This window comes from Amblyomma americanum, chromosome 1, assembly GCF_052857255.1.
Source record: "Amblyomma americanum isolate KBUSLIRL-KWMA chromosome 1, ASM5285725v1, whole genome shotgun sequence".
NCBI lineage: Eukaryota > Metazoa > Arthropoda > Arachnida > Ixodida > Ixodidae > Amblyomma > Amblyomma americanum.
The window spans coordinates 93,471,040-93,493,011 of NC_135497.1; the positions used below are offsets into that span (position 1 = coordinate 93,471,040).

The 21,972-nt window shown below is 46.7% G+C and overlaps 1 protein-coding gene across 3 annotated transcripts in view; it reads left to right on the forward strand.

Moving 5' to 3' along the window:
- The window catches only part of spir (spire type actin nucleation factor), a 175,920-nt gene extending 155,448 nt beyond the window's left edge, over positions 1–20,472 (forward strand). For 2 of the 3 annotated variants that reach the window (XM_077646221.1, XM_077646219.1), the window contains 7 exons: positions 8,137–8,240; positions 8,888–9,011; positions 11,363–11,547; positions 13,055–13,192; positions 13,309–13,410; positions 14,127–14,242; positions 18,145–18,737. In XM_077646221.1, the coding sequence (XP_077502347.1) occupies positions 8,137–8,240; positions 8,888–9,011; positions 11,363–11,547; positions 13,055–13,192; positions 13,309–13,410; positions 14,127–14,242; positions 18,145–18,604 (1,229 nt within the window). In that variant the 3' untranslated portion in view covers positions 18,605–18,737. Of the gene's footprint in view, positions 1–8,136; positions 8,241–8,887; positions 9,012–11,362; positions 11,548–13,054; positions 13,193–13,308; positions 13,411–14,126; positions 14,243–18,144; positions 18,738–19,428 lie in introns of those variants that run through there. The other variant, XM_077646220.1, reaches the window with a different exon arrangement.
- The last annotated feature ends 1,500 nt before the right edge of the window (positions 20,473–21,972 follow it).

Here is a 21,972-nt window from a genome sequence, read left to right on the forward strand (position 1 = left end):
GCTGCGGTGTCTTAGTGGCTACGGCGTTCGGCTGCTCCACCCAGGGGTGCGGTATCGAATCCCGGCCGCGTTTCGCATCGCGCCATTGTGCTGTGCGATATCAGTGTGCGCTAAAGAATCTGCAAGCCCGGCGTACCGTGCATATTTCTGTGCTAAAGTGATTCCGTACAATTGTGCCTGACCTCTGCAGCCGAGGGGGAGAGCGAAAGCTAGAAGGACAAGTCCCTTCTTTTTTTTTTTCGCCAATCTGGCAAAGGAGTCGCTATTCGGGAATGCTCACTTGCGACTAGAAATATCATCACTATTGTTTTTACTCAGCGGCGAATCCCTCTCAAAGTAGGCCCTCCAGCCAATGGCGTTGACTGTTTCTCATGACGTCGCGATTAATCCTCCGGCGTGACATCGCAAGTGGCTGGCAGGTGCCTTCCTGGAGTGGGATTGGCCGTGGGGCCTCGTTTGTGGAAGCGTTTGCCGCGCTTTGACCTCGATGGTGCTGCGACAACTTTCGCGAGCGTGCCCCCCCAGACTCGAGCTCATCGACGCCAGATTCCCGAGGATGATCGGAGCTATGGAAAGCGCTTTGTCCACCTTTCGTAATAGTTATAATGGCCGCAAACATGGGGCGTATAGGTTCAGCCGTTGCCGGTTGCTGGTTGGTGCGCGCCTTCCTGCATTCAGAATCGGCTGCGTCTGCCGTACAAGGAAGGGAAAGTCTGTGTGCGCCGGTCTCTGCCCCCCTGGCAACGAAACTTGCTGTCCTAATCTGCGGCGAGTGGCCGCATTAAGTTGTTAATTCCGCCTGCCGGGGGCGACAGTGTGTCGCGTGCTGCGTTGCTGTATACAAAGAAGAACGCTGCCGCCTAAAACGAGCTGCGCACTCTGAGAACGTCGGCGAGCGAGGAGGAAGCATTCGTTTCGGAAGTGCTCGGCGAAATCGCGCCGACTGCGAGCGCGACGCAGTTTAGCGTTGACGCTTCCCGGCAGCCGCGCGCGCGTGTCCCGCCCCCTCCGAAAGCTGTCCACGGTGCGCATGACCCGCGGTGAAGCGAATCCGCCGCACGCGTGACGTGGCCCTCCCCCTTTCTCGACTCCTCCACTCGCAGCCGCAGGCCCCTACGGAAAGTGGGCCCGAGTGCACCTGGCAGGTGTGGTGTACGCCAACTGCACGCAGCAATGCTGCTGCGCGGAACGGCCGTCCTTCGTGGAGTTTTTTTAATGAGCCTATACAGAGGTCACAGTCAGAATTTCATTGTGGTGTTGTGAGAGAAAGTGAGTTGACATCTGCTTGCTGTTCGTTTTGTACGCTTTGTGCACTGTCAATTGTGTCCCACTGGGCGAGAGCGTGCACTAAACGGCGCAGCCATGCTGCTGATAATTTTCGTGCGCTCCGCAGTCAGAACAGCGGAGTGTGGTGAGTCCAGCTCTGAGGAGAGGATACTGTAGACATGGCGCTTCGCCCGTAGTCCTGCTTGCCGAAGCAGCAACGTACCGCGACTGAGGAACAGACGTCCGCGAAACGTCCTTAGATAGATATTCTTTATTCAGACAACAAGGTCTCGGGTGCAGGGGCAAAAGGCAGATAAGATCTGACTGACAAGGCCTAAGCAACCGTCACACATCTCAGAATAGGCAGCAAAAGGAACAAGAACTCCATGCACTTATTGCATAGAGAACGCACTTTTAAAACAAGGTAAACAATGAGGAAAGTGCATACTTTTGCAATGACTAAATTATACACTGAATAGTTGTAAGGTATGAACAAAGTCAGAAATGCAAGAAAATTTACACAGTTGGTTTCGGGTCTAGTTCCAGCTCGCGTTCCGAAACCAAAAGCAATTGCCCGTGCATGGTCTTCCTTCTCTGCTGTATTCCTCGTTTTTTGTAGTTTTTTCATTTTCGCACAGCCGGTGAGTCAGCTCAGTTAAATCAGTTCGAAACTAATCATGGTCAACCTAATCTAGTGGTTAATAAAATACGTTTCGGGGCTAGTTGGTGATGCATTTTTCTTTTCTTGAACCGTCCTGTCATGCAGCCTTTTTCAAAGACGGATACCTGAAACGATGGCCAGCATAGCGTTCTTACAAACCTTTAAAATCTGCCGGACGACATTTGGGGCACTACTCTTAACGAAGCCATGCAGGGGCTGGCTCTTCTGAGGACGATTCTTTCACCTGGTAGCTTTGTGGAGACCAGTTCTTTTTGCGTTGCACAGTTCCAGACGTGTTTGTATTAAAATTGTTTTTCCCTGCCGTGACGAAAGTTTTCGAATACATTTTTGTTTGGCACTTCGTGAAAAGTGCGATGGCCTGTTTCCGCGAATCGCTGGCCACACTGCGGATCTCCAGCGCTACACCTGAGGGCTCAAACAAGCTGCCCACGCCTAAGCTGCGATCAGCCATGGAGGTGTGGCAAGGCATGAAGGAAAATATTCGCCCCGCCTATGGTTTATTCAGTAACGAGAATGGCGGAGAGAGAACTCGGGCATGTTTGTTTGCGTTTATCCTTTAGAAGCGATATTCTACGCCTCTGCCATCCTAATGGCCGGCCGCGCTTTTCGCGCATGCGCCGCGCCGCGGCCATGCTACCTTGTGTTCCCTTTAGCAATGGACCGCACTGTACAGAGCGGCAGAGCCTCTGAAGGCATTCCTTATGGCGCTGTTATCGGCAGGAAAACACAGGTCTCGGGTGTTATGTCTGCTTATGCCCCTCCCCCTTGCGCAGCAAGCGCGCAGACGTGCCGCTCGAGGTCGCCCTGCGGGAATGGGCGTTCCGTCTGCGCGCGTGCCGGAAATTCAACGGCGATTGCGCAGCGCGCACAGCGGTGGCCCGCCATTGTGCCGCGGCGGCGGTGTGACGAGCCCGCCTTTGTCCGCGGCGATTGAGGGGGGAGAGAGCGTCGGTTATCGCAAAATTGCCGCGTTTGCCCTCGTCGCGTCTGACGTTGGTCTGACCCGACGGCGCTGATGCGGCAGTCACGAACGCCGGCCGATCGACGCCGGAGCTGCACCCCGCAGGTTTCGCTGCGCGAATCCTCGCCGTCGGTAGCGCGCCACTTTCGCCTGGGATGCGTTCTGCCGATGTCTTTTGATTTCGAGCGAACCGGTTGTGGCGTGCTGTGCGCATCTGTCGACCTCCATTGCATCTGCGTCGTCCGCAGTGACGCACTCCTCCTCTCCTGGCGTCGCGGTCAGCCGTTCGTTCGCTACGCAAATATCTGCGGGCGGCTGAGCGATTGGCCCGCTGGACGCGGCGTGTGTCCGCGCAAAGCGGGTAAACCTGCCTTCATGACTGGCAAATGCGGTCGAGAGGGGTGACACCTTGTCGCGTAACGGTCGTCGTCAGTGCAAACCCGCAGTTGGTCGCACGGGCACCTGGCTAAACTCTGCTGCATCCGTTCTGCTACAGAGAAGCAGTTTGTGCTCACGAATGTTTCTGCACAATGTCAGTTTTCTAACTCTGGGACCAGGGGTTTCCTCAGGAATAAGTTAGGAGAGGGGGATAGTTGAAGGTAAAGGGAGTTTTTTTAATTTTCTACTTGTGTTGATGTGTCGCGTAGGGCTAGCTACGTTTATGACTCCAAATATTCATGACAAAAAAAAAGAAACTTCCACGTCGTACGTAAAAAAAATGTTACGAATTAAGGGGGTGTCTTCGGAAAAAACAATAGGGTGTGTAAACGCCCCCCCCCCCCCCCCCCCCCCCGGCTTTCCCCCTCAGGGGTGTGTAGAGAAATCAGTCTGGGACCTCCTATATTGCGTATTATATATTGAATTTATATATGCTGATAATATTGAATAAACTCGAACATCGCTTAATTGAGGTCGAAAAGAATAATTTATTCGGCAACGAATTTACGAAAATCTGTTGGTTTTCGCAAAGAAAGTGCGTCGGGATTTTTTTTTTTTTACAAAAGTCAAGTAGCACTTGGGCGCAGTGGAAATTACGTCGGGTGCCCAGCGTGGACGGCATCCACCGGGAACTCCTGATGGCCAGTCACGGCTCTTCCTCGTTAAGATGTGCTTCTCTCAAGTGCGGTGACGTACCGCGCAGCTCTTCTTTGTCCACGCCGTTGTTTCTGGTGGTCACGAATACCCACGGCGACCCCAACGGCCTCCGCGGGTCCAGCGACGGGCCGTCCGAGATGTCCCAAAATAGCGCCCTTTAGGAGCCGCTGTTCCCCTTTGGCGGCGAACAATGGCGCGAGCGTGACGCTGTCGGCCCGTTCGCGAGTCACGACGCCGGCCAACGCGCGTCGTAGTACTCTCTTCTTCGCTGGTCGGAATGACCGCAGCGCACCGGCCGCACAAAGGGCCCCTCTGAGCCCGCAGTCTCCGTCGCGATGTGTCGAGCCCGCGGTCCACGTGCGCGAACACGCGAGCATCCGGAAGAGCGAGTCGCCGGCGCGTTGCCGTCACGCTCGCCGGCTGCGCGGCTCTCGGGGGAAACGGAGGCAGCCGCGTATAACGCCGCTCATTATATTTCTCGCCGCCTTTTGTGCTGGCGGCTGCTCCCGGTGTTCTTTCTCTCAGCGCTTCTCCCGTGCACGTCGTGATATTCCCATCTTGAGCAGAACGGGGCCCCCTTTCGCCGCTAACCAGGGACGGGGAAGCGCCCGGTGTGAGCTTGGCTCGCTCTCACGGAGCTGCAGCGGACGTGCTCGGCTGTAATGCGCCGGCAACATGTTCTTCACGTCACTTGGGAGACCGTATCCCATAGTTTCAGACCACCTTAATGTGCGTGCGCCATGTGCACATAAATTTGAGCCTGCAGGCTTCAAAGGAGGCCCCCCAGCCAACGGCGTCGACCGATTTTCATGACGCCGTATGGTTAATCCGATTAAGCCGTGCGATGTCACGCTATCAGGCCCAAGGGGATTAACCATGACAGAATCAGTCGACGCCATTGGCTGGAGGGCGTCCTTTGAGGAGTATTTACAGCTTCGTTCCGCAACCCGATCTGACAAATGACAGTTAAGCTCGAAACTCACATATATGCGCGTTAAAACCTGTCGACTTCGATCGCTCCAGTACGTTTTGTGGCCTTTTCTCTCGTTCAATCAACTTACTGCCCATCTTTCGTCAGATGTTACGCCCTTCTGGTTACTCCCTCAATCGTTTGGTCCGAGTCATTGTCCGAGAATTGAACCTCCTGTGCGTAACGAGACAAAACGAGAGAAAGCCGTAGAAATACACAAGGAACAAAGTGTTGATGAGGATCACGTATATTGAGATTTGAAGGCAGACTTTTACCTTTCCTGTGAGGACTTGGGAAGTTCGGTGCTCCTTGGGCGCGCCTCAGCTGTCCAATTAATTCCCGCTTGGCCTGGCAATATCTACAGCTGGAGGCGCGCGCAGGTCGCCTTTATCGCCGCGTTGTGTGCGTGCGTGACAGTGCGTCTAAACAACGCTTGAGGCACAGGCCGGGTACAGGGATAGTTCAATCGAGGGTTAGGCCGGTCCCCACCAGTTCTGATATCATCGGCCCGGGCCCTGTCTCGCTTCCACTTGGCGGCACAAGAAGCAAGCTTGTTGAGAAGAGTGAACGCTGTGAATGAGCCCTATGTCTCGGAACTGTGACGTCCTGCTGTGTGTATGCACCGTGGCTTTCAGCTCCTGGCGCCGCCCCCTCCACGCGTTGTGCCAGCTGGACCACGCCTAGCGCAGGGAAGACGTGGTTGGCCCTGTTGGCCAGCGTGCGATCACTGCGCGCGCCCTTGGTTCCCGTGGGCGCTGCATGCAGCGCTTGAGAATCGGTGGGAAAGGCTCTGCTTTCCGCCCGTGCACGACCGCGGCGATCGGCCGAGCCAAGGCCGGCAGCTCCTTCCGTGCGCGCGTAACGTGGAGCCGTTGGGTGTGGCCTGCCTGCTCCACTTTCGTTGCCGCCGGCGTCCTCGGCCGATCCGGAATCGCCGGTCGCGCGGCGCACCATCTCTGCTACATTTTTGCTTTATCGAACAGCGTCCACATGTTTCCGGACGATCGCGAGTGTGTGGCGCCAGCACAAAAGCGCTCCTATCCCGCGCGCTTATTTCCTTGCCATTTGAATGTGGCGCAGCTAGCCGATCTATGCGTCGAAAGCGCGCTCGGTTCGTTCTCCCTCCCAAACCAAGATGGCGCGCGCGCATGGCCCCATAGCCTTATGTGCATATGTTTTGAATTTTTTTAATGGTATTATGCCGAGACAACTCTGCCGTAGTTTTTCAATGTGTAAAGTAGAGAGTTGTTGGGGCTGCCGGTAATCATGGTTTTGAGGTCGTAATCACAATTAGGTCCACATGTCATGCTTGCGCAAGCTGTTTTTATTGCAAGGATGTTGGAGAATTCACACAAGTGTGTCACTTGCACATTGCTGCTAATTATACAGTCAGTTGCAAAGTTTTAAACCTTGCTTTCAGGCAGCCTTTGTCGTGGCTTGGCACAGTGGTACAGTTGTGCCACGTTAACAAAGACGCTTTGGTTCCCAAGCAGAAGTGTCCATAAAGCGAGTATTGCATAATAAGGAATCGTGAAGAAAAACCAAAAAATATATTTTGAAAAAATAAAAAAGATCCTTTATGATTACAGACTGCTTCTGTGCATAGTGGGGAGCAATGAAGTGGAAAGTGGGCAATCTTGGAAGCTCGAGATGCATTATTCTGCTCCCCATTATTCTTGACATCAAATCATATGCTGTAGGTTGAAGAATGTTTGAAGTGCTTAATTATACATGATATGCTTGATGAAGTATCTCCTACTGCAACTGTTCACGACTCAATTGAGCTCTGTACTGACTTTGCTGACAGCTGCTATATGTAGTTTGTAACGTAGCGCACGTAGAGAATTGAGAATTTTTTTGCAGCCCCTCATGCGATGCGGCAAACAGTAAAGAGCATCAACCGCGCACCTTGCCACTGTAAACCATGAAACCACACACATGCACACACGCAAAAAAAAAAAAGCCATTAGCATTTGCACATTCGCAGTGCCTTTTGCTGGTGTTCTGCAATCGAAATATTTTTGTTTTTTATATTTGACACATCTTCTAAGCAGTCATTTCGAATCTAAGGTGCCCTTATGGGCAAGACCTGAAAGATGCTTGAACAAAAAAAAAAATTGGTTTTGGTTTTGAGTAAAGGAAATTACGCAGTAACTGTCTCGCATATCTCAGATATCTCGGATTCTTATGTTACAAAAAACAACAATCAGTGAAACTGTTGTTCACCAGCTCACATATGTAAAATTACTTTGTTAGGCACCTAATGGTTCTCCCTAAGCCTGTACAAACAGTTTCCATTTGCATCTTTCCCAAAGTTTAGTTTTTTTTTTTATGCTCATAGAATGCAGTGCTACATGAGTTACATGCTCTGTGATGGCTCAGTGGCTGTGCCATTATGTTGCTGACCATGTATTTGTGGGTTTTGCTCCTAGCCAGAGCAGCCACATTCCATCAGAAGCGAGATACAAAATGTTTGCAAACCAATATTTTACTGCATATTATGAAAGCTTTTCCATGTTGACAGTGGAAAATCCTTCGGTGTACAGTGTATGGGCTCATATATTTGTGAACACACTGAAATTTGCCTCTAATAATTCTTTCAAGCTGATGTTGCAATATACTTTTTGTTTGGTGCTGTCATAGACGTGGTCTATAGGCAAGGTATATGATGTGTGCAGCATACAGGGATAACCTTACTGTCTTTACAGGAGGAATTAATACAGAGAAATTTGCACTTCTTTTCATCATGCCACTATGAGCATGATTGTATTTTTGTCATTGAGCGTTTTGTCATTTTGCCCAAGTTGTTTGTTCTTTCTCTTTTTTTGTGAAAAGTGCTTTCTCTTTTCTGAAAAATGCAGATTGTATTTGAATGGCTCGTTTCAAAAATCGGCAAGGTGACATTGGCAATTCTTGCTTAGGTCTAAAGTCGTTTTTTTGCCTTTTTTTCTTAAAATTAGCTTTCTCTGTGTCAGCATACCAGTCAGTTATTATGCTCTTAGTTTTATTAATAAGAATACACACAATCAGCCTTCATTTTCTTCTTGCCTGTTAAGTACATTAAGTTACCGAAAAACTCAGTATACTTGTTAGTGTATTTGTTAATTTTTATTGATGCAGAAGGAATGAGTTGTACATTAATGGCCTTAACATTTACTTCAGTGGAGACGTCACGGACAAGACTGGATGATTCAGATTCCACACCACAGCCTCGGAGGCGCCTTATAATGGCAGACATCTCCCTCCACCTTTCTTCAAGCTTCGATGTATGTGATATGTTTTATACTTTTATTTGTTTTTCGAAATGGGAATGAATAATTCCTCACAAAAACTGCACACTGTTATTTATCTTCTTTTGCACCGTTTTCTGCCTAATGATATATTACATCTGTGTCTATTTCTGTCTTTGTATGCAGTCATCAGATAGGTACATCGACTATAGCACTGTTTTTCTTGAGGTTTCCTAGATGATGTTGGTCTGAGTACTGAGCTGCTACGTGGCTAGGCATTCAGGTAGCAGTGAGAGAGAAAACAGTTAATGATTATTAGGAGCCACAAATTAGGTTGATGAAACAAAAATATAGAATATTGCCAGGACATACGAAAAGCCCTGACTGATATATAACTTGCTGTTGATGCGTATTAATAACTATTGCTTTTAATTTCAGTTGTGGCATTTTAGGCTTACTTAAGAGCCATGTTGTCTTCAGCTTAAGGTTTTTTCTTGCAATTAGTGCTGTTTTTTGTTAGTGCACCCTTTAACGCGAAATGTGTATTAGCGTACTGATTTATTTCAAGGCATTTCTTCACTCTAGTGCAGCCACTTGCTGTGGCATTATGCCATGAACTTGACTCCAGATTGCAGTGGCCAGAAGTTCATTCTCTGTGATATTTGGCTTTTGACCTTTTCCAGGAGGATGACTTGGATGACTCTCCTACATCTCCCGTGGCTGAGCAGCCACAATCATTGCCTGTGCAGCTTCGCCGAACCCCTAACAGGCCTACAAAACTTCAGTGGCAGCAGAAGCATAGCAGTGGTGTGTCTCGTTGATACTTTGTAAACGAGTTGAGTTAGAAGGTTTGGCATTTTGGTGGCTAGATTATTTATGCATTTTTTTGGTGCTTGGAGCAGGAAAAAAAAACAGCAAGGGGCAGTGCATTACTTTGCCAAGGCTTTATGGAGTCAGTAACTCCAGTGCATGCATGTGCTTGCGAAAATGCTTGATGATGCCTACCAAGGAGACATATGTTCATGCTGAAAATTCAATTTGGTTTGAGAGAGAGCCAAGGGGTGGCCACATGCTCACCCGATTTTGTGATGCAATGGCTATCTAGTTACTTGTGACTGTTCATGCTCCCTGGAGAATATCACAAAAGGACAACTTCTGGCTCTCTGGTTGTACAGGGTACTTATAGTAGGCTCTGAATGCTGCTTCAGTTCTCAAGCAAGTTAACATATATTTTTATTGTTAAGGTATTGTTTAAGTACCTTTATTTTCAACAGAAACCTGGTTTTACCTGATTCTTGCACCCTGAATAGATGCCCTAAAAATTGCGTTGAATTCGATTTCTGCACAAAAATGTACCTTGTATAGTGGATGTAGTTTTCCAATGCACGAAGCTCAAGGTCCCACTTGAAAGTTAGCGGATATGTTGCACTTGTTCCAGAGAGGTGTTTATATTTAACTGATGATTTTAAAACATTTTTAATGCCTGCTAGTCAAGACATGGCTAATTTTAGGACAAGTTTAGCTACGTGTGTTTTAGAAGCTAAGGCAAGAACACTGGTACTCACCAGACTTCTTAGTAACGTAATTGTACCAAGAGCTACCCACGCTAATGACATCCTGCTTAAAGACTCTTGTGCATTTAAAATGGCCGCTGTGATGCTGAATGAATGTTATCATAGCGTACAAACAAAGGCAGGTAGGTCTTGCACGGATTTGGAAGTGCTGTGCAGAAGATAGTAATGTATGTGACGAAATAATTCCAATAAGTGAACAAAAAAGGAAATATCTAATTTAGTAAACAGTTTTCTAGTGCTGCCTGGCATTTGCAAATGGTTAATAAATACTGTATTTACTCGAATGTAACACAAAATTTACCAAAAATAGAATTGAAAAGTTGCTCCTCGTGTTATAATCAAATATTCGCATTAAAATTGAATATGGTAAGTGGAGAGAAAAGCACACTATGCTGTATTCACTCTCTTGGTTGATGCATCGTACACGTTACCCCCAACTTCGCGAAACTGAAAAAATTGCCCCATTGGTCAATCAATGGAAGCTATGAGCCACAAATACTGATCAATACATGTCGGAGCAGTGGCCGAGCATTCGTAAACTCCTTGCCGGAGAGCACAGATTTGATGCATGGTCACGAGGAAATGCAATAGAATAGGTGCGTCTTGAAGGCATCTTAAAGGTCTTCATTTCTTTCTCTGAAAGTTTGGTAGACACTCTCAACGTTCACAGCACCGCTGATGCCTCATGCTAATGGCAGCAGTCTGCTTCGGGACCACTCTCTACTTGCTTCATTATCCCTATCTGAGCGCTTTTTGGCAACATCAAACTCTCTCAATTTTCGGATGGCTGTGCGCAAGATGACAACTGGCTTAAATGTTGCGAAGAGCGGGCACAGACGTTCGGGAGGCATGACTTGCCACTCGGTTGAGAGACTGGAAGAAGTTTCGTTTTTAAGATGAGGCATCAAAGCGCATGGTCGACATGGTGACGGCACAGCGAGACTCCGTACTTATCTTTGTACCAGTGTTGTCTGATAATCTTTTGTGTGGCTGTCATGAACTAAAAAGCACATGAAAGCCATTGTAGCGGTATTTTTGTTTGTAAACGTGTAGTTACTTTTCCTTATACTGCAGCATTGTTCCTCTTGTTACGTTCCTGTTCTTTTGTTTGTTTGCTTTTTTCCTTTGTACGCCCACAAAGTCGACCTTCATGTTAGTTTCTCCCCCCGTTTCATGCCCACAAAGTCGACCCTCACGTTAGAGTCGCGGTCGCATTACATTCGGGTAAATACAGTAATGAGGAAAACAGACAATTCTATGTCCCACACAAAATGACCAAAGAAAATCCTATGTATGGAACTTCTTGCTGAATAACCCCATTTGTACTTGACTTCGAGCTCCATAAGTATCACCTGACTGTCACACCCCTATTTCTGGAAAAAAAAACTGTGTGTTTCTAGTATTTTCTCTTACCATCCATTCACTATGCATCTTGGAAGAAATGTCAGAGGCTAAGATTTTGGCTTTTTCACCAGTTGCACCAAGCATTGTAGTGTGTATTTACTGTGTATGGAGTGTATATGCGGTGGGATCAAAAGGTCCCCTAAGTTAGTGGCTAAAAAATTTTTCATATTGCTTTTTCAGGAGATGGTGCTGATGTCACGACAACAGCAGTGTTAAAGCAGAAGTTAGAGCGGCGACATAGCATCACCGTTTGTGAATCACCATCGAGGGTGTCAAACACAAGCATTACACAAGACGGCGCTCGACGCCCTGACAAGCTGTCACTTAGTACTCGTCACGAATCTGGGAAAGAAAACTGGACCACGGTATGGGACTGCCTGCTTTTAGTTTATTCAGGCTTAGAAAAAATTATCTCCACTGTATGGATTTCGTGTCGAGTACTAGAGATTTCCGTATTTGGCTGCCACTCTTAAAACTATTGTTATACAAATATTTGTGCGCATACTACTAGCCTAATCGAGCTCAAACAACACTAGCAAGGTAGTATATTATAGTCTGCATTCTTTGAGATGTAATTTAACATCGGTACTTGCCTGCATTTTCTGGAATTAAGGAGAAAGTGTGGCTGTGAGTGCACTTTTTGCAAAAGCGAGCCAAGCGGGTGATATGACACGCTGCTCCACCTGCCAGGCAAAGAAACAACCAAAAGACTGGCTCAGCGGATGGGCGAGTTGCGCATTTTTTTTTTATGTTACTGTCGCATTTTTGTGGTGTTTTAGAGAGGGGTGTGATGCTGCTTCCTTTTGACTGTAATTTTAATTAGCAAAAGAAACAGCATCTCCAAGGAACCACACAACTTGCCCACCCATTGAGCCAAGCCATTGATTGCGTCTCCAACTGGCAAGGGGCACAGCCCTTTGTTTCAGTTGCTCAGCTAGCCTTTCCAAAATTTCTACCTGCAGGCAACACTTTTATGATTCATTACATGAAATCCAGGCAAGTGCCGATGTTAAATTACTTCTCAAAGAATGTAGACCGTATTATACCACTTTGTGATTGATGTTTGCTTCAAATAGGCCAGTAGTTAGTGCGCAGGAATTTTTAAAAGTTCGGCATTCAAATACAGAAATCTCTGTATCATAGACATGCACAGCAGGGGGACAGGGTGCGAATTTTGTACCATATTGTTCCCTGCTACCTACAAGACATGAACGGGCGCTAACATGAACTCCACATCTTTTAAAGGGGTCATAACACCTAATTTTGGTGCATAAGCTGTTTATTGCATCTTATTCCTTATGTACCAAGCTACAAAACTGCAAAATTTTAGCTCCGTCAATGCCACAGGTACTTTTAAACTGCATTTTTAGTTTTTTCACGAACAGCTTGCTAGTCTGGCAATTGTCGCAATCATTAACGACATAAACCAACTCCCACACTTGCTTTGTCAGCTGCATGTTTTGCGCAGTCTTCAGGGCTGGCACACCGTGGACAGTGAGTGCTTCAAAGTTTCTTTTTTTCTGTGAAGTACCTCTGATCTTGGCATTTCTACAATGCCCTGGAGACACTTATCATTAACTGAATTTAGGCATTTTTCTGAGGGGCTATGTGCCTACTTGCTATATTTTCCTTGTATCTTAGGCAGGAATGATGAGGACACACACTGTTCCTCAGCACTTTTTGAAAGCCATTGGGGCTCTTTGAGGCTAAAAAGATTGAGGACCCCTAAACCAGGGCATGCAGCAAGCATATTGCGTGATGAAATGGCTGCTTTGTTTCTTAGTCGCAGTATACGTGCTGTTTCTTAGTCACAGTATGCGTGGCATTCTTTGACATCACTTCAAAGCTCTTCTCACCATTCTGCTTTTGCAGGCACAGTGGGAGAAGTCAATGGAGTGCCTTTCCCTGACTTTGGAAGAAGTAGTGCACATCCGTAATGTTCTCACGAAAGCTGAATTGGAGTCACTTCTCGCAAACAAGCCACTTTATGAAGATGTAGAGAAGCGAAGGGTAAGCTTACTGAAGTTTGATGTGCAATTGCAGCTTAACAAAAGCTCTTCAGAGGTAATGCTTGTTTTGTTTTTTTTTTGTAACCTTGTATTGCCAATAATGCTTGTCTTTTGCAGGTTTGTTTCACCTGCAAGAAGACCAAGTTCTCTTTCTTCAGGCCATGGGGAGTTAAATGCAAGCTTTGCGAGAGGACAATTTGTGACAAGTGCTCCACTAAGGTACCGGCGACATCCACTTGTACAGCTGAAGCTTGAAATTTATTCCAGCTACCATTTCTGCGAAACATCGCTGGCCCTTGTGGCATTGAGATGATTGTATGAAGACATGGTATACTGACATAAGCATGCAAACAGCAAAGCCATATTAAGTACTATTTGCATGAGCGAACTGGGCACTAGCAACCTTGGATTTGTGGTTTGTTTTCAAGTAGCTCTCAGTCTGAGTCATATTCGTAGTATTTACTTCCCCTTTCATAGTGCACAGACCATGCGGTCTCCACGTGCAGAGGATGCGGTGCAACTGCATCTGCTTCCTTTTCAGCAACAGCACTTCAGTGCCAACATGCACACAGAAATCAGCGGAAAACATCTGGCATCTTCTTTTTTGTCTGTTATACATTTACTGTAGCTGTTTCGCCTCACCCTGAACTGCTGCTGACTCGTCCAAGTATTGATCATGTATACAGCTACCTAGGGCTTAAACTGGTGATGCAGATGATAAGCAATTTTGGTTTTAGTTAATTGTATGTGTGTTTAATATAAACCCTTGTCTTGTACTAAATAACTCCTGTGACAAAGAAAAGTGCATTTTTCGAAGGTAATTTATAATAAAACAAATACAGAATGGCATTGGTGTTTAGGGTGAGCAGCAGTGATTGTCAGATGGCCGCCAAACTGAAAGTTGTGCCTCTAAAGTGTGCGTAATTTTTTCACAGATGCACATTCCAACAGACAGATTTGACCGGATACCCGTGTACATGTTGTGCCCGACAGCAACTGAAGAGGAATCTCCAAATCACTCTCCACTTCCAGTAGCCTTTCAGTTTACCAGGTATGACATACCATTATTAAACTGATATGAGCTTTAGTCAAGCTATGGTTCTGAATTATTTGAGATGCTGTTGTATTGCTGAAACTTTCATTTCTAAAGTAGAATTCTCAGATTCACAGGTGTACCTTGTAAATGAGCCGGACAGTAATATTTGACCTGTCTCCAGACCTTAATTGTCAAGTTCTTTGGAAGATGCCAACGAAGGTTGTGTACTGTCAGCTGTAAGCAAATACAAATGCTACCTCTGTACAAAGTGTAGTTTTTTGCCTTTTTTGATCGGCAACAGAGAGCAACTAGCATGATTCGCGTTCTTGAGAACGAGACGCGCATTCTAAAAAAAAACGTTCATTGCACCTCTACTTTGCGATCCGTTTGCATAGTATTGTTACCAGCGGATAGAGCATGCATGTTCCCTAACACCTTGACACATTTCAAGTAACTGACTGGATTATGTGACTGCACCAACAAAACATTTTTCCGCACAGTCGCATACTGTATAATTATCATCATGATAGTTGGCAGTGAGGCAGGTATCATATTTGATTTTGTCCAGCCATCTCGGAAGTTAGTCTGAAAATATAATGTGCACCTTATTAAAGCTTAGTGCATGTGTACTTAGGTGACAGTCTTGATGAATTGTGTATCAGTGCTCGTAGTAAAAGATGTAAAACCGCAAAAGTAAGAATAGTGTTCTGATCAACCTGCCTTTTGTGCTCTGAGTTGTGGCTTGCTCTCCCTTTAGAGGAAGTGTTAAATTAGAGCACATTAGTTCAACTTAAAAAAAAAAGAAGAATCATAATGTGTGTTTGATGTACAGATATTTACGCTCCGGACCCTTGTTAATTTGAACAGATGCTTCAGTCCCATCAACATGAAGTGTATTAGAAAAGCTCCCCTTAATTCAAAGTCTGCATAATTGAAACAAGTTTCCAGTGCCCTTTGAGTTTAAATTATTAAGCGTCACTGTTAGTTTTTATCTTTTTGACAAAAAACTTAAGGCACATGCATGCCGGAAAAGCACCATAAATGCAGGTTACTAGAGCACAGTTTAGATGTTAAATCAATTTGTTCACCATAATCATGCAATCATTACAAAAAATTGATTTAGCATGCCACTTCAGTGGGACACAGATACAGGTTGTGCACAGAGAAAGCGCAGTTTTCAAGCTTGGATTTCAGTGTTCTGGCATCATTTCTGATTGGAGATTCTGATTGGAGAAGGGGGGTTGATGCAGAGCAGAAGTCTTTAATTTTAATAAAAATGCTTTTTTAGATAACTGCAAAAGGTGAGGAATTCAAGTTTACTGAAACGCTGGTGCACATGCACCAAATGCACCTTGTTTAACTGCCCGCAATATGCAAATTTTAAGCATGCTTAGGGCACTCAACAGAAACCTGTTGTAGGGGGTGAGGGCAGGGGGGGATATTCTGGTTGGAAACGTTTTTATTGCATTTTCTAATACACGTCGACACTGCTGCAGGGAGTACAGGCGGTTGCATTTTATTCGATGCAGATTAATTGAACCACCAGGGGTTCTTTTTTGCCCCAAGGAACCCCAACAGCTGTCAACATGTGCCAAGGAACCCCCCGCTCCTCACAGTCGGTTGTCACAAGCATCACAATTGGTCGATGTTGCTTCTGAATGGACCATATGTTCCTTTTTCTTGCTGTTTCATTCACTTTTGTAATTGCCGTGTTTACTCGCGTAATTTGCGCACTTTTTTTTCTGTAAGTGAGGGCCTCCAAAAAGGGGGTGCTTAAATTGCGCGAGAATTTTCTGAACACGACCTAAAAACTCTACAAAGGTCATATTATATTGCCCCCATATGTTGACCTCCCATCTCGTACCACTTACTGGTCAACAAGAAAGTTGACTCCAAATATAAGACACATACCCCCTTCTGCCCCGTCTCACGTTACATAGTTCCCGACGGGATGGCATGGCGGTGCGTTCAATAATCGAGCAGCGATACAATTACAAAGGCAGCAGTGGGAGGCAAAGGATATAAAAGGCGATAAAATGACACGTTCACGTGCGGCCCGGCTGACTAGCGGCAAACCAAACAGCACACTGTTCGGTAGTTTCGGATTCGGGTGCGCACTAAACTGTTCGTCCGGGAAAGCAACCGCCAGTGAGGGCGAGCCGGGTAAACAGCGCAGAATTCTAGTCCTCACCACTGTCACCTTTCGCATCCGCACACTGCGACGCGGCAGCGCCGTTCTTCCCAAGCCTGCCTTGTGCATATATTTTGGTGGGCTGGCGCAGCAGAGAGTGCAAAATATGCAAGTAAAAGTTTTTTTTTTTTTTCTTTCAAAACTCCGGGTAAAAAGTTGGGGGCACACAAATTATCTGTGAGCGCAAATTACGCGAGTAAATACGGTATTTATTTTGTTTTTTAGCTTTCAGCAGTCAGTTTTTTTACCTTCAACCCCAAGACAGAAATGCAGAAAAACTAGTCACATTCCCTCGCATTCGCACAAGCATCTGGCTGAGCTGCACACAGAATCACGTGACGCCTTGTCTGGCTTTTGTTGGCGCCGCTCACGTCCGGCATCAGCAAGGAGTCAGCGTCCCCCCCCCCCCCCCCCCCCCCCCCCCCCCCCCCCCCCCCCCCCCCTAATTCCGACAGGTAGTGCTTTTGCGGCGCCAGAAGGGCTCGCCGGCGGCAAAACTCCGCCGATGCCATTGAATCGCCCGGGAAAACGCCCGATAAGACGCGAATGCTTTCCTTTTTGTCTTGGCTCGGCTAGCTCGGTGGTGTGGCCCACACTTTCAGTTGCCATGCGCACAAGCACATATAGCACGCATCGCCTTGCGCACCATGCCTCTTCCACACCGCCTTGCTGGCGTTCTAATGTACAGTCTTCGCCAGAAGTAACCAGGCTAGACAGTTTGCTTCTGAGTCGTATATTGAAGCTATTATGCCAGCCCTCAAGCTCTAAATCTCTGTATGGTAAGGAGAACCTTTGTCCTCACCTTCCAAGAACTTTTTGATCTTTAGGGAAGCCATAAGGGCTCTACTATTTGAATGAGAAGCAAACCATGCAGCGTGGTTACTTTTGGCAAAGGCTGTACGTGCACTGGTGCAGCTTGGCGCAGCAGTGTCTTGGCACGCTGCCAATTTCGCCGGACGAGTCATTGCCACCTGCGGTCCTGCCAAAACATGAACATGCGGCGCTGTTACTGGCACTCAGCGTCTTAGCATGTTGGCAAGGTCTGCTGCGGATGGCACAGATGCTGACAGCACGAAACTGAGGAAGAACTAACACTCTGCAGTGAGGTTTAACAAACCAGTTACTGTGTCTGCTTCGCACACATCTGTCAGAAGTGTACCGGAAAGGAGGGACAGGCCAGTGTGGATGCTCGCGGTCTGAAAACCCCTGAATTACACTATTAATAGAACATTTTGTTATTTAATTATTCACAAATCTACTTGAACGACCTGTTAGCTAACTTAGGGTAATCTCAGTCATTTACTGGCGTAAAAGCTCGGGCTCTAAAAGTAAGGGTTAAATGTCTCTAGCATAATATTGGGTTTGGTTCAGTTTTTTAAACTACTTGCTTTAATGTATGGAAGGGCATTGTGTTCAGCTTTTGCATTACTGTCAGTCTCAGTGTGAGCTGCGACACGCAAGATGTGCAAGGAGCTTAGTTCTCAAGGCAGTGCAAAGCTCAGCGGTCCTGGAAATTTATGAATTTAGTGATTGATGCAAAGAACAAAGTAACTGAACATTTTGGCAAGCTGTGTGCTCTGTGTAAGGGCATATCAATTTATTATAAAGTGAGAACCTCAGTTTGTTCACTCCGGATGCATTGCAAGTCATATTAAGTGCAATAGTACATCATTGTGCTGTGTGAGAAGCAAGAGAAAGCATAAGTGCCTTCTTTATTTTTCACTAGTGGGTCAGCACCATCATCGCCTATCCTGAACAGGCCAACCTTCAACACCAAGCTTAATGTTCCTGTGTATGCACCACCAACATCAACTCCACGGCCAAGAGTTGCAAAGCTCCGCCATGCAGCATCAGTGTGCAGCCCAAGGACGGGTGGCTCAGAAGACACCACAAGTCAGGAGACACCTGTGCGCAGGCCACCTCTTTTGCGTTCTCGCACTTTCCAGCACAAGGCCAGCTCCCCTCAGGAAGAACAGCTGCGCGGCCCGCTTATGACTGTCTGCCGAGACTGCAAGGGGATGATAAGACACATCATCCTGGCTAGCAGGACCGACATGGCCAAGTCACAACGGAAGGCGTGCAAGCCGCCCTTGTGCCTTTCACCCGTGCTGCCTTCTCCAGCAGGCACACCAGATGCCCCCATGGCTTCAGCAGGCAAGCGGCCTCTCTTTGTGAGGTGCCAGTGAGAATAGCTGAGCATTCCTGTAGCCCTTTTGCTTCACTTCATTAGACAGGCCTCAAGGTTACAAAGCCTGCACATGTGTAAAGTCTGACCATCGCACAGAGGCCATGGCATGGGACAGGGAGTTGGATGTTATGTTTCAACACTTGCCTGTGTCGTTGACTTTGTACAGTGACTTGTACAGCAAGACAGTGCAGGGGCTTTGCACTCATGTCATACATAAATATAAGGCAGCTACTAACTGGCCCTGGCCTTGCTGTAATGTATAGCAGAGTGTTGTTGCAGTGCTTGCCTTCAAAAATTGCACAGACTGGTTCATGTCTCATCTCATCGGTGCAAAACAACTGCAGTGAGATGAAGCATTTTGGAGGAGCATCAGATGGTAGTTGCTGTGCATGCTTAAGTCATCATGAAAGGAGCGAAATACTTCTCCTGGTAGCAGCCCTCGCACCAAATGAGAATTTTTTGCATGGCTGCGCAAACACAGTAGCATTTCGAAACTCTGCATCTTTGTCTGCAGCGATGCCTGCCTGCTTAAAGAACACAGCTCTGTAGTTGCAGTTTCTCAGCATGCAGTCAAGTATAGCCATTCAGTGTAAAAGCAGTGGCATATACACCAAGCACAACAGATTTTAAGGCATTAGCTTCCTCGCAGGCAGAGTGGCTAGGCTGTTGGTTGTGGTGAGGAAGTAAGGATGGTCAGCTGTGCATTTCCTTGACCTGGCAATCCTAGAAACAGTGCTGGTGCACCTTCTCTTGCCTTCTAACATTTGCTTTCTCTAACCTTCCCTCTTCTGTTCTTTCTTCCCCCTTCTGTTCTTACTGCAGGTCGCCGGTCTGATCCAAGAGGCCATTAGAACGAGCTTCATGTGTGTGTTGGCATCTCAGGAAGTGTCACACTAGTTTGTGTACCAGTGCTAGCAATGTAATGCATGTATGTTGCATTGCTGTTTCACAAATCTGGGACATAAACTTATGCCAAATTGAACTAGTGTACATAGCTGCAATGACCAGAGCCCTCACATCGCAAGTGGCACCATGTAAATAGTTCCTTTGTCTGCAGATAAAGCAATACAAGTGTAACGTCTGCATGCTGAATACTGTGTGCACTTGCTGTACAGCAATTAGCAGCATGACTTTTTGTCTTATATATGTTTCCAACATCAGAGCTTTGATTTATTTAACATTTCAGAAATCTTGTAATTAGCATGGAACAGATTTCCTTGGCACTCGCCGTGGTGGCTCTCAGTGACTTTGGCGTTCGGCTACTGACCCCAGCTGCAGCGGCTGCATTTCGATGGAGGCAAAATGGAAAAACGCTTATGTTCTGTGCAATGTTAGCAGCCGTTAAGAACCCGAGGTGGTCTAAATTAAACCTGAGCCCTCCACTATGGCAGCTGTCATAGCCCATATGTCACTTTGGGATGTTAAGCCCCACATACCATACCGCCGCTTTCTCTGGCGTGCTTCATTTGGGCCTAGAAGGCTAGGCTGGTTTTTTTTCTTATGAGTGATTGCCTCTGCTGGTACAAGTGGGACCCTAGGTCCTTGAATGATGTGAAATATGAATGTGCTTTTATTTTGTACAGTTTTAAATAATTGATGTGACTGCATGTTGCACAAGTGTTGAATTTTAACAGATTTTATTATTTTCCATGCCAGCATCTCTGGAATTTTTCATGTGCTATGCTGGACACTGGAATTATGTTGGCTGTAGTAACCTCACCCTACAGAAATATATATTTATTTATACACCAAGGTTTTCGACGAAGCACTTTTTTTTTGTCAGGATGTAAATACATGTATATTTAATGGGTTTACTATGCACAAATACCTGTTTGCTATGTCTGAAAATAAAAGATAAGCCCTTAACATTGTTCTTTTTTTAATGCAGGCGTCTTGTTCGTGTAAAGCCCTTAACATTGTTCTTTTTTTAATGCAGGCGTCTTGTTCGTGTAACTGACAGAAGAAATATTGTACAGTAGTACTGAATGTGGGACTTTCTTTGGGGTGAATGCCAATATTGCCTTCACAGTCTTGTAATGAATGCTCCTGTTCACTTGCTGGCCAGTGAGAATGTCATCCAAGTGTGCCGAGGAGTGGGTGCTCCGAGAACCTGTTCTTTATGATCACGCTACCAATCTGGGCCTCGCCCATGGACTGTGATCTTCGAGTTGGTGCTCATGGTGTGGGGGGTCAAGTGCTGTACAGCATTGTCACTGCATTCCAGAGGAAAGCGAAACAGAGGAAGCCGAGAGCAAGCGGCTGTTTTTTACAAGAAAACTTGCACCAGCGTGTCTGGGCACCGAGCAAACGCAGCTGTTGCCCGTGATTGGCCGGGAGGGTCGTGATGTTGCTGCGTAGCGTGTCTATTCAGGTTCTAGACCCCGATTTTGAGGAAAGGAAGGGCACATAACTGGCTCCCTGGGTCAGTGGACGCCTCACTCGCACTTTGAGGTATGTGGCGGTGGTGAGGGAGAGATGTGGGCTGCATGCATTAGCGCCGACAACGTTGTTGCAGACACGGGGCACTGTAGCTATAGGCCACGGCATTCATTGGGTGACCAACTTCTCATGATCAACCATTAATTTTACTTCCACCTGCCATGGTGGTAGCGTGGGCGCGATGCCTATCCACTGTGCGGAACGCACTCAACGTTACAGATGCCAAGCCGTGCCTATACTTTCCCGATACATCGCAGCTTTCGCTCTTTAACCAGGTTCAGCAGTAGTAAAACTGCAGCTAATTTTTAGAACTGCAATATAATTTTAAACTGGGTGAGCTGCACGTTGGGTTCGCGGCTGGACGGCGCAAACTGCAGCACCGTCCCACGGTGTTCAAGCTACGCATGCTTGCACTGCAACGTCGAAAAGGACTGGTCTCTGCCGCATCATGAAAGTAGGCGACAAGAAATCTCAACGCTCGCAGCACCGGATTCCGCGCGAACCTGCTCCCGCTCGCAAGTGCAGCGGATGACGAGACTGCTCTCCAGTCTCTCATATTAAAAGGAAGATATGATCGATTTCAGTGACGTCTTTGCATAAGAGCTAGCGTGCGATCGAGCGGCCGGGTTAAAAGCCACGGTGGCGGCAGCTGCTATGCGGCTCTGAACAGAACATTTTTCGTGGCTTTATTGACACACACATTCTTCCCATTACTTTCAGTCAAAAAGATATTTCTTAAAATACACTACATGTCTACGTTACAGCATCTGTACAATATAGATAATGTACGTGTGTCGACGCACCATAGGTGTCAAGTTTATCTCGGACAGCGCAACTGACATTTGCAGTACATTTCGTGCATCATTCACGCAATACATATTGTTAGAGATGAGGGGTCCTTGAGTGAGCTGACTCTTTCAGCGCCGC